The sequence below is a fragment of the Jaculus jaculus genome, chromosome 5, assembly GCF_020740685.1.
Source record: "Jaculus jaculus isolate mJacJac1 chromosome 5, mJacJac1.mat.Y.cur, whole genome shotgun sequence".
NCBI lineage: Eukaryota > Metazoa > Chordata > Mammalia > Rodentia > Dipodidae > Jaculus > Jaculus jaculus.
This window is the reverse complement of record NC_059106.1, coordinates 157,892,823-157,910,798: the sequence shown is the minus strand read 5'-3', so window position 1 is coordinate 157,910,798 and position 17,976 is coordinate 157,892,823. Positions and strand designations below refer to the sequence as shown.

Below are 17,976 nucleotides of genomic sequence, written 5' to 3'. Positions count from 1 at the left end.
GCCATCCCAGTTTCGGGAAAAAGGAGGAGGGGGGCTGGAGAGACTGCTTAGTGGTCTTGCCTGCAAAGCCAATAGACCCCAGGTTCCATTCCCTAGGACCCACATAAGCCAGATACTCAAGGTGGCACAAGCATCTAGAGTTCATTTGCAGCTGCTGAAGGCCCTCGCACACCACATCTCTATCTGTGGCTTTCTCTCAAAAGGAAGGAAAAGAAAGAAGAAAAAACTAATTCTGAAAACAGTGCTTCAGTCATTCTTTGAGCTCAAAGCACACTTCTAACAAGTCTTCACTAAGTCAGAACTGACATTCTTCACTGCACTAAAGTGCCTCCACTGATATGACCTCCCTTTTTTTAAGTCTTGCCAATTGTTAAGAGACATGTAGCCAGGCATGGTGGCACACGCACTGAAAAGGTAGGAGGATGGAGGATCACCATGAGTTTAAGGCCACCCTGGTACTACAGAGTGAATTCCAGGTCAGCTTGGGCTAGGTTGAGACCCTACCTCAAAAAAGAAAAAAAAAAAAAAGGGCTGGAGAGATGGCTTAGCGGTTAAGCACTTGCCTGTCAGGCCTAAGGACCCTGGTTCGAGGCTTGATTCCCCAGGACCCACGTTAGCCAGATGCACAAGGGTGGCAACACGTCTGGAGTTCCTTTACAGTGGCTAGGGGCCCTAGCAGGCCCATTCTCTATCTAACTATCTGCCTCTTTCTCTGTCACCCTCAAATAAATAAATAAATACAAGAAAGAAACAGGTCGAGACATGGCTTAGCAGTTAAGGCACTTGCCTGCAAAGCCAAAAGACCTAAGTTTGATTTCCATAAGCCAGATGCACAAAGTGGAACATGTGTCTGGAGTATGCTTGCAACATCTGGAGGCCATGTGTGCCCATTCTCTATCTGACCCACCCTCAAATAAATAAATAAAATTATTTTAAAAAAGAGAAAAATATATAAAATAATTGTTTAAAGATGTACATTTTACTCATGTCTCCTTCACTAACTTGAAATCATTCTGGGGTCCTTTATTTTAAGCACAAGAACACAGAAAACGCTTGTTAATCTACAAACCTGCTACATTTCCTTGTATCTTTTTCTGTTTTTTGTTGTTTTTTGTCTGAGGTAGGGTCTCACTCTAGCCCAGGCTGACCTGGAATTCACTATGTAAGTCTCAGGGTGACCTCAAACTCATGGCGATCCTCCTGCCTCTACCTCCCAAACGCTAGGATTAAAGGTGCACGCCACTATGCCTGACTCCTAATGTCTTTTTCTTTGGACAGTCCTGACATGAAATGTCCCTCTACTGAGATGATGATAAATTAGCCAGCCAGCAGTCATGCATCCATCAAGTTTTAATCGATTCTGCATACTGCTTAAAATTAGAAAATGTTTTGGGCCAGAGACCTTATCTCAGAAAAAAAAATTAGAAAATGTTCAAAGCATTTGTTTTTAAAGGCAGAACAGATTCTGCTTTAATGAATTTAATATCCCTTTATTGAGCTAGTTCTCACTTTTCCAGTTAACTTTACCCAAGATGCAAAATTTCCTACCACATTAATCAGGATTAACTTCATATTAAACAATCTTACACTGTAAAGTATGTCAGTTTACTAAACCCAGTCATGGCTCAGCCTATAATACACATACATACTCAGGAGGATAAGGAAGGAATATTGCCATGAGTGTTAGGCCATCTTGGGATGCATACTTAAGTTCCACGCCAGCCTGTGCTATCAGACTAAGACCCTATCACAAAAAAAAAAAAAAAAAAGTGAAAGGGCAGGCACAGCAGTCTGGAATGGGAGCTGGACCTGACAAGATAAACGACCCAGTGCACTTCACCATGGCCCAAGCTGAAACCACAGAGGAACTGGGGAAATAAGCAAGAGTGCTGCTTTCTTAGTGAATCTGATACCCAGCACAAGGGTAATGGAGAAAGATACTGAGGACACTCAACACCTACCAAACCAGAGATCCAGAGGCTCCTAAGAGCCCATCATTGAAGTACACTTAAAATACTCCCAGCACAGCTCAGGGAATTTTGCAGAAAAGGGAGTGGAAAGATGGTTAGAGCCACAAGTTGGGACTTTTTGCAGAGACATTGCCTCTCCCCCCTCCCATAATGCATGACCCACAATCCCCACGGGGTTGACCTGTATCCCCAAAGAGGACTCTTTAGAAAAGGGGAAGGGAGAAGGAAAAGGATGGTACCAACATGTTTACATAAAAGCATGTCCATATCTAATAAAAAATTGTTAAATAAAAAATTTAAATTCTTGGGCTGAAAAGATGGCTTAGCGGTTAAGTGCTTGCCTGTGAAGCCTAAGGACCCCAGTTCAAGGCTCTATTCTCCAAGACCCAAGCAAGCCAGATGCACAAGGGGGCGCACGCATCTGGAGTTCGTTTGCAGTGGCTGGAGGCTCTGGCGCACCCATTCTCTCTCTCTCTGCCTCTTTCTGTCTGTAGCTCTCAAGTAAATAAATAAAAATAGACCAAGAAAATAAAAAAAAAATTAAAATTCTTGAGCTGGAGAGATGGCTTAGCAATTAAGGTGCTTGCCTGCAAAGCCAAAGGACCCAGGTTCAACTCCCCAGGACCCATGTACAAGGGGGAGCACACATCTGGAGTTTATATGCAGTGGCTGGAGGCCCTGGCATACCCGTTTTCTCTCTCTCTCCTTCTCTCCCTCCCTGCCTATTTCTGTATCTCTCTCAAGTAACAATTTAAAAAAAAAAACTTTAAAAAATTAAAATTATTAATTGTAAGGATGTGTTTTGAATTACATTTCCTAACAATTGGTGCCTTCTTTCATTTTACAAGGCTTTTGCTTTCCTTTTTCAATTAATACAAGATAACTCAACCAATATAGAACACTCAAACATAGACACACCATGGTCCTAATATACTCAAACAGATCTTTTAACTCCAACTACATGCATTTATCCCTATTATTTTTTAAACACAAGCTAATTTAATCACATCTAAATAGGAATCCAAAATATTCTATTTGACAAGATCTTAAATAAAATTTATGTATTATAAAGCTTTAAACAATTTAAACTCACCCAGATCTGTTAGGCGTTTGGGTGATCTCCCTCTTTCAGAAGACCTGGACCTTTTACGACGGATGGGAGACCTGCTAAATCTTCTTCTCAATGGTGTTCTTGATCGCCTTAATCTGACTGGTGATATACTGAAGCTTCGTCTTCTTACCACAGATCTTGATCTTCTCCGGCGGCTGGGAGTGCGGCTCCTCCGGCTAGGGGTCCGGCTCCGTCGGCTGGGGGTGCGGCTCCGTCGGCTGGGGGTGCGGCTCCGTCGGCTGGGGGTGCGGCTCCTTCGGCTGGGGGTGCGGCTTCGACGGCTTGGGGAAATGCTGAAACTTCTCCTTCTGCCAACAGATCTAGACCTTCTGCCAACAGATCTAGACCTCCTACGGCGACTAGGAGTGTGACTCCTACTCCGGCGACTTGGGGTTCGACTGCGGGCTCTGACTGTTTTTCGGTTATCCCGAGAGCTTGATCTTTTCCTTTTTCTTTCCCTGGACTTGGATCTGTGCTTTGGAGACCTTTTGCGCTTCTCTTTTGATACCGATCTCCTTCCTCTAGACTTAGATCTTGACCTGCTGCTCCTCCTCCTGCGTCTTGAACGTGACCGTGAACGAGTTTGAGAGCGGTGAGACTTAGACTTGGATGATCTCTTCCTTGCTCTAGAGCGAGACTCACTGGTACGCTTTCGGGATTTGTGTTCAGAAGACTTGGAACGCTTACTCCGAGACCTTAATGAAGAATCTCTTTTCTTCTCTTTCTCACCTTTATCACGATTTTTGTTTTTCTTGCTTTTTTCATGTGTGTCCTTAACTTTCACAAAAATTTCATAATCATCTTTTTCTTCTGAAGAAGATTCTGAGGCTTTTTCTGGCATACTGATTACAACTGGACTGGCAGCCGATTTGTCACGTTCAACTTCACTTGCAAGTAAAGGTCCTTCAATGCCAGCTCTAAGGCTTGTAAGACGTTCCATGTCCTTAGGAAGTAATGGTCTCACTAAGTCTGCCTCATTAATTTCATCAATGCTGGCAGCAAATCCTGAATCTGGAAGGATTTCTTTAGTAGGGAGAGATACTTCTTTTTCCTTGTCTTCTCCACTACTTTCTTTAGGGCTGAGAGCAACTGCAAATGTCTGATCATTCTCTTTTATAGGTAATGAGTCTTCTGTATCCTTACCAACAAGATTTGAGGGTAAATCAAAATGAATGTCTTTAGCAGGCAAAGGTCCCTCTATGTCAGCTTCACTGCCACCACTGGGACTGGTGGAAATTACCATGTCATGCTCAGTATCTTGAGTGGTTAAAGATACATCAACATCATATTTACTAACTGAACTGGGAGCAGATGCTGTGACGAATTCCAAGCCCTTACTGGTTCCCATTGTATCATGTTCCAAAGCAAGACCAGAAGACAGAGTTCCTCCATTAGGTTCATGAACACTCGCACAAGTATCCAATACTGTACTCTGTTGAGTTTCATTGATGGGCAAAGTTTTCCCTTCAGCAGTTTCAGCAACAGGGCCTGTGGTAGCAGCAGACACTATATATTCCATATCTTTAGTAGCAAAATTATTTATATTAAGGTCAGTATTCCTACCACGTTCACTTTCGTAAGAGTCATTTTTCAGCTGTCCTCCATCATGTGGTTCTTCACCTGAATGCAGTGGAGTCTCCTGCATGCCAACCTCTGGAGCAAGATTTTGATCACCAGATAAATTCATTCCTTGCATAGCATGTGATGCCATAACAGTAAACTCCACTCTTGTTGGCATAGTCTCTACAGCCATCTCAGGTGGTGTTATTTGCTCTGCAAGAGTGACAACAGGCTCAGAAATAGTTACAGTAGGTTCCTGGACAGAAACATGTGGTTCTGAAACCATCACAGCAGGTTGAAGGACTGATACTGCCGGCTCCAAGACAGACACACTCGACTCAAGAATAGAAGCACCAGACACAGCAATGGTAACATGCTCTGGGTCAGCCACAGATGGAAGCTCCTGCACAGCCACAGCAGGAGGCTCGGGCACAAGCACAGTGGAAGGTTCTGGAGTAGCCATGACAGGAGGTTCTGGGATAGCCACAGCAACAGGGTCTAGAACAGCAACAGCAGGGGGCTCTGGGACGGCCACAGCAGGTGGTTCCGGGACAACCAGAGCAGGTGGTTCCGGGACAGCCAGAGCAGGTGGTTCTGGGACAGCCAGAGCAGGTGGTTCTGGGATAGCCACAATGGAAGGCTCTGGTACAACTGTGGCTGACAGATCCAGACTGCTCTCTGCTGGCTCTGGAATAGTTACTGGTGGCTCCAGCAGGGACACAGACACCTCTGAGGCAGCATGTACAGATGGTCTCATGGAATCAAATGTTTCTGCTGTCTCTGACGTAATAGGAGGTTCCGATGTTAACACAGTTGCTTCAGTTGACATGGGAGTGTCAGACATCATGTACATCACTGGTGTCTCTGGAACAATTTCGTGTTCTGCTACTACAGCAGACTCAGCAGGTATAGCTGTAACTGAAGACTCTGGCTCTTGTGGAGGTTCTGCAATAGCTACGCCAGCCTCCGATACTAACATTGAGGTCTCTGATCCCGACACTGAATAATTAGCAGGAACTGCCAAAGGCTCTGAAATCTCACTTTGACTTGCAGGAGGCTCAGGGTGTGAAACAGACCCTTCAGTAGTTAATGCTGTCATCTCTGTAGGCCAAGTATTTTCAGCTGTTAATGCCGACTGCTCAGTGGGTAATGCTGAACCTTCTGGTGGCTCCTCAGGAGGCAATGGAGGAGTCATTGGTGGTTCCTCAGGTGGCAATGGTGGCATTGTTGGGGGCTCTTCAGGAGGCAAAGGTGGCACCATATATGCCTCCGTATATGTATCAGTGTAAGAATCAGTATAAGAATCAGCTGCCATAGACATCATTGAACGATCAGTATAAGATGACATCATAGACCGGTCAGCTGCAGAATACGATGACATCATAGACCGGTCAGCTGCAGAGTACGATGACATCATAGATCGGTCGGCACCCATGGACATCATAGATCGATCAGCCATAGGGGACATCATGGAGCGCTCATAGGCTGACATCATGGAGCGCTCATAGGCTGACATCATGGAGCGCTCAGCCATAGGAGACATCATAGAGCGCTCATAAGCTGACATCATAGAGCGCTCATAGGCTGACATCATGGAGCGCTCAGCCATAGGAGACATCATAGACCGCTCATAAGACATCATAGAGCGCTCATAAGATGACATCATGGAACGTTCTGCAGCATAGGACATCATCATAGACCGCCTAGATGCTAACATGAGGGGTCTAGGTGCTAACCTGTATGGCCTAGGTGCTATTCTGTAAGACCTAGGTGCTATTCTGTAGGGTCTAGGTGACATCCTATAGGGATCAGGAGTTAGTCTATAGGGATCATGGCCTAATCTATACGGGTCCTGCCCTAACCTGTAAGCATCATGACCTAACCTATAGGGGTCATGACCCAACCTATAGGGATCCTGAGCTAACCTGTAAGGATCCTGAGCTAACCTGTAGGGATCAGGAGATTTTGAACCCAACATAGAAGAATCTTGAGTACTAGATGCTAACATCTGGGCATCCATGGTACCCGACGCTAACATCTGAGCATCCATGGTGCCCGAAGCTAACATTTGAGAATCCATAGTGCCAGATGCTAACATCTGGGAATCCATAGAGCTGGTTGCTAACATCTGGGAGTCCATGGTGCTGCTTGCTAACATTTGAGAATCCATGGTGCTGGTTGCTAACATCTGGGAGTCCATAGAGCTAGTTGCTAACATCTGAGAGTCCATGGAACTGGTTGCTAACATCTGAGAGTCCATGGAACTGGTTGCTAACATCTGGGAGTCCATGGAGCTGGTTGCTAACATCTGGGAGTCCATGGAGCTGGTTGCTAACATCTGGGAGTCCATGGAGCTAGTTGCTAACATCTGGGAGTCCATGGAGCTAGTTGCTAGCATCTGGGAGTCCATGGTGCTAGAGGCTAACATCTGAGAGTCCATGGTGTTGGATGCTAGCATCTGGGAGTCCATGGTATTGGATGCTAGCATTTGGGAGTCCATGGTGTTGGATGCTAACATATGGGTCTCCATGGTGTTAGAAGCTAACATATGGGATTCTTGGGCCATCAAGGGATCCACTCCTACTGTTACAGAAGTCTCCCCTACTAATGTAGTAGGCAGCTCCTGTGCTACCGTATTATAGGATTCCAGCGCTGTCGTCGAGGGCACCTCCAGGGACTGCGACACGGTCATCGTTGACAGCTCCGATGTTGTCACCACAGACTGAACAGAGATCTCCAGCGCCACAGTTGCCACAGGCTGCCCAGGCAACTCTGGCGCCCCAGGCTGCCCTGGCAACTCCAACACCCCTGTTGCCAGGGGCTGCCCCAAAAGCTCCAGTGCTCCAGCTGCCCCAGACTGCCCCGAGAACTCCAGTGCCCCAGCTGCCATGAGCTGCCCAGGCAACTCTAGTGCCCCAGTTGCCACAGACTGCCCCGACAACTCCAGTGCCCTAGTTGCCGAAGGCAGCCCTGACAACTCTGGCACCCCAGTCACCGAAGGCTGCCCAGGCAACTCCAGCGCTGTGGTTGCCACTGGCTGTCCTGGCAACTCCAGCACCATTGCTGCCTCAGGCTGCCCCAGCAACCCTGTTGCCGTTGTCACCTCAGGATGCCCAGGATGTTCCATCGTTGTCATCACCACAGGCTGCTCGAACTCTGTCGTCGTCACAGGTTGTTCGGTCAACTCCATTGCTACTGTTACCGCAGGCTGCCCCGGCAATTCTACTGCTGCTGACACTGCAGACACCCCTGGCAACTCCTGTGCCAACACAGGTGGCTCTGGTACCTCCTGTGGTGGCTCCAACCCCATGGATGGAGCTGGGGGCCCTGGCAATTCCTGCGACAACTGTGGCACTGGTGTCACCGAGGGTCCTGGCAACTCAGGCACTGCTGTCGCAGGGGGCCCTGGCAACTCAGGCACTGGGGTAGAAAGGGGCCCTGACAACTCCAGCACAGGGGTAGCAGAGGGCCCAGGTAACTCCAGCACTGGAGTCACAGGGGGCCCCTGCAACTCCAGCACGGAGGTCGCAGGTGGCCCCGGCAACTCCAGGGCTGAGGCCACCGACGACTCCTGCAGCTCCAACGTTGTGGTCTTAGGCAGCTCCAGTGACTCCTGGGGTGTTGTCATGGATGCATCTGCAATCTCCAAGGGGGCTTCTACAGGCTGCTCTGGCAATCTTGGAACTTCAGTTGCAGATGACTCTGGAAAATCCATTGTTGTTGATGTGCTTGGTTCAGGGCGCACCTCAGTAGGTGTCTCTGATGTTATCACAGGGGTTTCTGATGGCTCAAGCACTTTTGCTACGGGAGGTTCTACCGGCATGATCGTTGACGGCTCTGGAGAGGTATTCTCCAAAGATTTCAGCACAGACTTCTGATACTCCACTGACATTGTTACAACTGGCTCAGATGACTTCAGCACTGCTGTTGACATAGGCACTGGTGCTGTTGCAAAGGGATCAAGAATCTTTGTCAAGGATGTAGGCATTACTGACATAGGCTGCTCTGACTGCTCTGAGATTACTGATGTAGATCCAACGGCCAGTTCTGAAGTTTTTACAGCTGGCTTCAGAGTTTCTAAGACATGTGGCTCTGAAACCTCCATCGGTACTACTGGAGGTTCTAGCACAACTACAGGGGATTCAATGGTCTCAGATAGGCCAAAGGCTCTTACAGGATGTTCCAGTGCCATCACTGAAGGTTCAGAATCAAATTTTAAAAAGGAATCAGATTCTAGATCTACATTCCCATCATGATGAGATTTCAGCTTTGACTCAGATTCCTCAGGCTGTCTTTTATATTTTTTTTCCTTTTCTTTCTTCTTTTTCTTCTTTTTATTTTTGTGCTTTTTATGCTTCTTTGATTTCTTGCTGGGAACTTCATCAGTAGGATCAGTTTGTACAGATACACATCTACTTTTTCTGGAGGTCTCTTTCAAATCTGAAAATAATGCAAATTGATTTGTCAGACATTCTCCAAAGAAGATTCTAATAATTCATTAGACCACAATTTTCATTCTACATTACAACATCTAATATACACCCCCCCCAAAAATCCTACTATACTACAGTAGCCTCTCACTATAAATGAAGTCACAACAGAGCCTACTGTCTATATTAACCCAAAGACTACATCACTTTTCTAGTCTTCAGTTAGACACCTAAGCCTGGGTTAAAGAAATAAATAAATTTGTAACTTCTTCACAAATACCAATTTATAATTACATTGATATGTTTCAGGACTGGGGATGTAAAAATGGTACAGTGCTTGCCTAGTATGTGCAAGGCCCTGGGTTCAATCTCTAACATTACAAAAAAGAAAAAAGTATTATAGTAAACCCAATTAAAATTATTTCCTCCAATTCTTAAATTACACCAAATTATTTCTGAACTATATCAATCAATGAATGTATTTTATATTCAATTGTTATAATCCTACTAAAAATGCTCACATTAGATAATTTTTCCCCCCAGGGTAGGTTGTCTAGCCCAAGTTGACCTGTAACTCACTCTGTAGTCCTAGGCTGGCCTAGTACTTTCAGCAATCCTCCTATCTCTGCCTTTCAAGAACTGGGATTAAAGGTATACACCACCACACCTAGCTCACATTAAGTAATTTTTACAAATATTTTATCATTAGTTCATGTCTATGTAGGAATCTTGGACTGTAACCAAATTAATGACATAGTATGCCCTCTAAAGTCAGAAGACAGGATAGACATATAGATGGCTTAGCAGTTGAGGTGCTTGCCTGCAAAGCCTAAGACCCAGGATCAGTTCCCCAGTACCCATGTAAAGCCAAATGCATAAGGTGGTACATGAGTCTAGAGTTCATTTGCAGTGGCTAGAGGCCCTAGCGTACCCAATCTCTTTCTTTCTCAAAGTTAAAACATGCAGACGAGTTGAGAATACAAATCAGGAGTACAGCACTTGATTAGTAGTATGCCTATGTCTTTGGCTTCAATCACCAACACAATAAAAACAAAACAGTACACAAAGTACACAGAACTACACCTATCACATATGGTAGCTGATTGCTTCTAACAAGTATACAAACTTCTCAACAACAAATATATCAACACAGAACCCAATTTTTATTTTACTACACATTATTTTCTAATTAAAACATAACAAAAGGCTGGGCATGGTGGCACACGCTTTTACTCCCAGCACTTAGGAGGCAGAGGCAGGAGGATCACAAGGGAGTCCCAGGTCACCCTGTGAATTCCAGGTTACCCTGGGTCTAGAGTAAAACAATACCTCTTGAAACCAGCCCCTCCAAAAAAAAAGAAGACAAGCCAGGTGTGGTACATGCTTTTAATCCCAGCACTCAGGAGGCAGAGGTAGGAGCATCACTGTGAGTTCAAGCCCACCCTGAGACTACATAGTGAATTAATTCCAGGTCAGCCTGGGCTACAGCAACACCCTACCCTGAAAAAAATAAATAAATAAAACAGGGTTGGAGACATGGCTTAGTGGTTAAGGTGCATGCCTGCAAAGCCTAAGGACCTAAGTTTGACTTCCCAGAACCCATGTAAGGCAGATAAACAAGGTGGCACATGCATCTGGAGATCGTTTGTCATGGCTAGAGGCCCTAGTGTGCCCATTCTCTCCCTCTGTCTAATAAAAATAAAATTGTTAAAAAATAAAAACTTATTTCCCTGAACACTCACCTTCAACTACTACGATAAGAGAAACAATACAGCCCTTAACATGTAACTTAAGAACATTTCAATGAGCCTGACTTAGAGAAAGTAGTTTATATTCTATTTCACAGCTAGATAGGATTGACCCTAATGACGACATTAGATAAATGTTCGGAAGCCTACAAAAAGCTAATCAAACATTCCAGCCATTCACACTATAGAGAAAAAAAGTACTCCATACAAAAGTAAAATCAATCATTTTCTGTTGCTGATTATATAACATCAAATATTAGTTTAGGGCTAGAAATGGCTTAGTGGTTAAGGCGTTTGCCTGAAAACCTAAGGACCTGGTTCGATTCCCCAGGACCCACGTCAGACAGATGCACAAGGGGGCACATGCACCTTGAGTTTGTTTGCAGTGGCTAGAGGCCCTGGTGTGTGCCCATTCTCTATCTGTCTTTCTCTCTTTCAAATAAATAAATAAAATTTTAAATATACATATTAGTTTATACCAACAAGAAACACATGTATCTCAACAAGGCTAGAAGTGTTTTCTAAACCACATCCTAAAGAGAACTTACTGTCCACCTATATTCTAAACTTTGCAAAGGTAATGACTGGTAATTTGTAAACCTTTCATTTTTAAGCATTATTTAATCAAATCCAAAAAGGCAAAATAGCCATGCAATGAATGCTCTTCAATGTGCTTTATTTTTTCCCCCCACAGTATGGTTTCCCTCTAGCCCAGGCTGACCTGGAATTCACTATGTGATTTCAGGGTGACCTCAACTCATGTTGATTCTCCCACTTCTGCCTCCCAAGTGCTGGGATTAAAGATGTGACTTGGCTTCAATGTGCTTTTAAATGTGTGGACTTAACGAGACAACCACTAAGCATCAGCTAGCTAACAAAACATCCTAAAGAGCATGGTGGTACACACCTTTCATTCTAGCACTGGGAAGGCAGAGGCAAAGGTAAGAGGATCACTGTGAGTTCAAGGCCAGCCTGAGACTACAGAGTGAGTGCCACAAGTCAGCCTGGCTCAAGTAAGATCCTACCTTGGGGAAAAAAAAAATATAGAAATTTAGTCCAGGACACTGCAATTCCCAAAAGCTGACAATGAAGAACTGCTCAAAGAAACCCACATACAAGAAATTTCTGCTAGAAAAAAATAATAAAATTAAATTTCTGCTAGTGAGATGTTACAAAACTGAATTAAAGAGACAACTCTTATTTTATTAGCAAATCAAGTATGTGCATCAGTGTTATTTCAGAATAATTTTGCTTCAAAGGAGCTATTTTAGCAAGACATTCTAAAGTAACTAAAAGTAGTATTCTTAACATTCAAATTTCAAACAATTCTTAAAACAAGATTTTTGAAACAGATGATTATATCCAACTTACCCGGTTTATACCGTAGTTCTGTGTCTAAGACCCCAGAAAGTACTTCCTCAATTTTCTGCACTATTTCTTCATTTGGTAGGCTCCTGGCAGAGGCAGCTGCATCACCTGCCTGGTTTCCTTCAATAGGTGTATTTGTTTCACCATTCAGCTGGCCTTCACTCCTTCCACTTGACAAGAAAAATTTTCAAAACTCATTAATACTTACTATACTATAATAATTTAAAAAACAAGTCTTACACCATATAATACTGCACATACATTATTTCCCTTTTTTTCCTATTTCAATTATTTGCCATTAAATCCTTCCTTAACACTACACACTCTGGACAATTTCACTTTTACAGTTTTCTGAACTGTGAAAGCTAAGACAAAGTCCTTAAAATGGGATTTCTAAGCAAAACCTATTTAAACCTTTTTAAAGCAATTACAGAAACCTAACGTGAGGTTGCTATCTAGTTATTTCCCCAAGGAAAACTTAGCAGATGACCTAACATTACAGCACAGACCACAATCCATAGTATCAAGGAACACGAAAGTTACACATACATCTGTTCTCATTTATACTGTTAACTGAAATGCTTTTAATTAAAAAAGAAAAATAAGCCAAGCATAGTGGCACATGCCTTTAATCCCAGCACTCAGGAGGCAGAGGTAGAAGGATCACCATTCGCCAGGAGTTCATGGCCACCCTGAGACTACATAGTGAATTTCAGGTCAGCATGGGCCACAGTAAGACCCCACCTCAAAAAAACAAACAAAAAAATTAAAGAAAAATATGCCCATATAACTTATACTTACTAAAAACGTTGATATTAAAAAATTTCTGAGCCAAAAAAAAAAAATTTCTGAGCCAGGCACAGTGGCATAAACCTTTGTGGTTCCCGAACTTGGGAGGCAGAGGTAGGTGGATCGCTTCAAGTTTGAGGCCACCCAGAGACTACATAGTGAATTCCAGGTCAGGCTGGGCTACAGTAAGACCCTACCTGGAAAAACCAAAAATTTCTAGGCCAGGCGAAGTGATGCATACCTTTTATCTCAGAACTTAGGAAGCAGAGGTATGAGGATCGCCCAGAGTTTGAGGGCACCCTGAGACTACATAGTGAATTCCAGGTCAGCTTGGGCTAGAATGAAACTCTACCTTGGAAAACCAAACCAAAAATAAAAAAAAAATTCTGGAGTTTAAGCAATTCACATAAAATAACTGGCAATTTATACTAACAGCAAAATGGCAGATGGCTTAACCTATACTTATTTTCAATTCATAGGGCCAGAACAAGAAAGACTAAATAAATTATAGATAAGGTCAGTCATAGTCATGTTTACTATTTTTACATAAGCTTACAAACTTTTGTATAGATGTCTCTTAAAAAGTAATTCAACATGTTCAATTTTAATTTAACTTCAAGTTAAATGAAAACAAAAGAACTACCCAAGAAAAGTCTAGTCAAAGAAAGAAAATATTCAGTAAGGAATAATTTTCTAATACAATGAGCCCTGTAATATGAACAATTAAAAATTCAGCAGTGACACATAGTTCTGTATTTTTAAATTTACTTTATCCTACTGATCAATGGAAAAAATGATGCACAAAGACAAGAAACTTAGCAGGTTACACATATATGGGTTAAGCTGGTGTTCAAAACTAGAACCTACCATCTTAGATACATGCATGAACAATTCATTTATTTTAATCATGTAAGTGTCAGTACCATTACTTACACTAATGAATATAAAAGCAGATAGGAAAAAGATTCCCAATGCTCAGACACACATATCTTTACCCTAGCACTTGGGAGGCTGAGGTAGGAACCACTGAATTCCAGGTCAACCTGATACTACATAGTGAATTCCAGGCCAGCCTGTGCTAAAGGGAGACCCTGCCTCAAAGGGGAAAAAAAAAAAAAAAAAGATTTGCTCACTGAAATAGCAAATAATAAAAATTTGTTTTTAGATTGATAATGCCTTAATGTTGGGAATGTGTATTTCTCTAGTAATAGCTCTGTCAAGATTCTTTCAGGCATATTTTATGGAGTACTTTCTTTAAGATTTTATTTTTATTTATTCATTAGAGGGAGAAAGAGAAAGGGAAGGAGGGAGAATGGGCACACCAGGGCCTCTAGCCACTGCAAATGAACTCCAGATGCATGAGCCACCATGCGCATCTGGTTTACGTGGGACCTGGAGAATCGAACCTGGGTCCTTAGGCTTCGCAGGCATGCACCTTAACCACTAAGCCATCTCTCCAGCCCTGGAGTACTTTTATTTTGTATTTTTCTAAGTACCTACAAATACTTATCATGGGTTTTAAAAACAATAAATTAGGGCATGATGGCTCTTGCCTTTCTTTAATCCCAACACTAGGGAGGTTTAGGTAGGATGATCACTGTGAGTTCAAGGCCAGTGTGGGCTACAGATTTGAGTTTTGGGTCAGCTGGTGCTGGAGTGAAACCCTGCCTCACAAACAAATGAATAAACCCAGTGTGACCTTTAATCCCAGGACTCAGGAGGCCGAGGTAGTAAGAATCACCATGAGTTTGAGACCACCATATGAGTACATAATGAGTTCCAGGCCAGCCGAGGCTAGACAGAGACTCTACCTTGAAAAACCAAAAAAAGAATAAAAATAAAAATGAGGGCTGAGCATGATAGCACCCACCTTTAATCCCAGCATTCAAGAGGCTGAGGTAAGGGGATCACCATGAGTTTCAGGCCACCTTGAGACTACATAGTGAATGCCAATCAGCCTGGACTACAATCAGACCCTACTTGGAAAAATAAAAATAAATAAATCAAAATAAAAACGAGGGCCAGGTATGGTGGCGCACACCTTTAATTCCAGCATTAGTAAGGCAGAGGCAGTAGGGTCTCCATGAGCTCCAGGCCACTCTGGAACTACAGTGTACTCCAGGTCAGCCTGGGCGTGACTGAGACCCTACCTTGAAAAATCAAGAAAAATAAAAATGATAAAAATGTCAAAATTGAATCAAGAAACAAGCCATGATTTATTCTTAAAGCTATCAGAATATTAATTACAATTACTGAAAAAAAATGAGAATTTCAAACAACTTTGTCCAACAATTCACATTCATACATGCAATTCCTACAAAAAATTTTATGTGGTCACAAATATGCGAACTATTGAGACTTCTTGTATGCAACATATTAAGTTTCAAAAACAATTCAATACAGAATCAAAATATCACATTAAAAATGTTTATCTACAGGCACAGAGGAAAAAAGTGAAAGGACACAGTATCAGTAACTGGTACGTTTTTCTCTTCCAGTTTTTAAATTTTTTACAGCATTCATTTTGTAATAGACGGAATCTTAAGACCTATAAAAGCAAAGCTTATTAAACTAAGCAAATACAATTAGCATAGTAGACTATTTTTTTCGTTAAAAAGGAAACACTAGCAAACATCACAAAATTTTTTTTAAAAAAAACAGTGACATCTATATACACACATAAATATATTCCCACTTTAAAAAATAATGTATTCATCAGGGTGTGGTACTTTCCTGTGTGATCCATTGGAACCTGGAAGGCAAACAGGCAGGAGTTCAAAACCAGCCTCAGATACACAGAGAGGCTATGAGTAGTTGTGAATCTCAAAATAAAAAAAAAATTTTTAATAAAACGTCCAGCAATATATCATAGCACCAATAACCCTGTTAATCTGGACACCTAATTTTACCAGTGTGTTATCAGCTGATTGGCAAATCCACACACTGCTCTTGTTGTCAACACAATTAGCAAAAACACTTTAACTTGGAACATTCACTTTTCAAAATCTTTCCTGTTGTTTTAAAGAAATGACTATTTTACACAAAGCAAAGGACAAGCAACTCAACAGCATGACCCACACCATTTTTCCTGAGCCAAACAACCTCTTTGGGAAAAAAATTTCTTGCACTTTAACTTTTGTCAAAGCAAGGGTGTGTTTATGTCAAGTCTACCAGCAGTCGCAAGAACAGTTGTTGGACAAATACGTCAATGAAGGCAGGGTAGGTAGGAAGAAAAAAAAAAAGTAGATCTACACACTGAGGCCCATTTTCCCCACGTAACTAAAAACAAATACAAAAAAAAATTTTTTTTAATTTAAAAAGGTCATCACTACCTTCAGAGCCCCCTCCCACCCGTCCAACATTTGCTCAAGGGGCTCGCCTTCATCGGATGTGTTTGCACTGAGTAGTGTTAAAGAGAGTTCTGCCCGGGTCTGAACTAAGCCACAGGCACTAGGGGCCCGAACAGTCGAATTGACGGGCCCCGACCGCCAACGGTCCGAAGCTTCCGATAATCAAGAGGATTTCGGAGGAGCCGAGGAACGGCCGTTGGGGGACCCTTGCCGGCCGCACACACCGGCGGGTGAAGTCGGCGGAGGCGGGCGGGCGGGGGGGGAGGGGGAAGGCGGCGGCGGCGGAGGAGGAGGAGCCGAGGAAGCAGCTAGGCCCGGCCCTGGACACCCGGGCCTCCAAGTAGCTGAAGGGTAGAGATGACCGGGCGAGGGAAAGGTGAGCATCTCAATTCGATCCCAAGGAAACGAGTGTGGGAAACACGGCGGAAGGGGGCCAAGTTGTTGTTGTTTTTCTTTCTTTTTCTTTTTTTTTTTTTCCGCGAGCGAATGGAGGGTTGGTGGGGGAGGGTGGGGAGAGCCCGGAAAATGGATCCCAGGCCCAGGCGGGGCCGGCCGTAGCCGAGGAACGACGGCACCTCAAGAGAAAGAGATGCCACGGGAGGATACGTGGAGCCCTAACAACCCGTTGGGAGCAGAAAAGTCTGCAAGGCGTTTACCTGGAAAGCTCTTGTTGGATTTCCCGGAATTTACTGACCACGAAAGACCTAAAAACCTGCTCGATGTCGGCCGCCATGGCGTCCGCTCCGTTCTCTCAACTCCTCCTCGCCAGTCCTCCAGGCTCCCAGCATGCCTCGGGAGGAAGCGCAGCGACCAATTCCTTTTTATCTCCTTCCTCATTGGCTCAAGTGGGAGCGACCGGCCCGGCACGCTCCGCCCGCGAGCCAATCAGTGAGCGCGGCCCCCGCTCTCCTCGGCTGTTTCTGAGCCGCCGGGGGTAGAGGTGCTGACGTTTGCGCCGCGCACGACCAGGTCCGCCATGTTAGTGTCTGACGCAGGCGCCATTACAGGGAGAAAGTCGCCTGGAGCGACGGGGACGGGCTGCAGCCTGTCGCTCCCCTGGAAAGCCTTTGCAAGCCTCGAGGCTTGCCGTAGCTCCTTAAAAGCCCGAGTTCAGAGCCGGGCGTGGTGGCGCACTCCTTTAGTCCCAGCACTCGGGAGGTAGAGGTAGGAGGCTCGCCGTGAGTTCAAGGCCACCCTGAGACTACATAGTGAATTACAGGTCAGCCTGGACTGGAACGAGACCCTACCTGGAAACCCCCCCCAAAAAAAAAAAATCACAGGGCCATGATGAAACACATCGAGGGGGACTCGCGACGTTTACCACAAGGGTCTCAGAGCCGGCGGACTGCAAAGCTCTCAGACCCCCCCCCACTGTGAATAGGGGTGGGGGAAGAAACACGTTCTTATCACGTCCCATGTTTGCTCCCCACAAGCGGCCTCGTTCGTTTTCCAAAACCTGGGGTACTGGGTGCCTCGGTCAGCAAGCGCATCGTTCAGATAAACATGGCTCGCTGCCGGCTCTCCCCCGGGGCGCACACGCGCACCCTGGCAAATGTAAGTGTAAGACGATGAACGTGGTGCACCACCGCCGCGCCGCCCCGCCCCGCCCCGTCCCAGCCCTGCACTCGGGACCGGACGGATTCCACCGGC

General features: G+C 44.4%; 2 protein-coding genes across 7 annotated transcripts in view; one reads left to right on the top strand and one right to left on the bottom strand.

The window, feature by feature from the left end:
• The window catches only part of Son (SON DNA and RNA binding protein), a 38,159-nt gene extending 21,025 nt beyond the window's left edge, over positions 1–17,134 (bottom strand). For all 5 annotated transcript variants that reach the window (XM_045149571.1, XM_004654447.2, XM_045149572.1 and 2 more), the window contains exons 1-3: positions 16,983–17,134; positions 12,191–12,357; positions 3,064–9,081 (exon numbers count right to left, since the gene is read on the bottom strand). In XM_045149571.1, coding sequence (XP_045005506.1) covers positions 3,064–9,081; positions 12,191–12,357; positions 16,983–17,059 — 6,262 coding nt within the window. In that variant the 5' untranslated portion in view covers positions 17,060–17,134. The remainder of the gene's footprint in view (positions 1–3,063; positions 9,082–12,190; positions 12,358–16,982) is intronic.
• Gart (phosphoribosylglycinamide formyltransferase, phosphoribosylglycinamide synthetase, phosphoribosylaminoimidazole synthetase) overlaps positions 16,614–17,976 on the top strand; it is a 33,887-nt gene continuing 32,524 nt past the window's right edge. The window contains exon 1 of one of the 2 annotated variants that reach the window (XM_045149574.1): positions 16,614–16,702. The gene's annotated coding sequence lies outside the window, so the exon portion shown is untranslated. Of the gene's footprint in view, positions 16,703–17,323; positions 17,881–17,976 lie in introns of those variants that run through there. The other variant, XM_004654446.2, reaches the window with a different exon arrangement.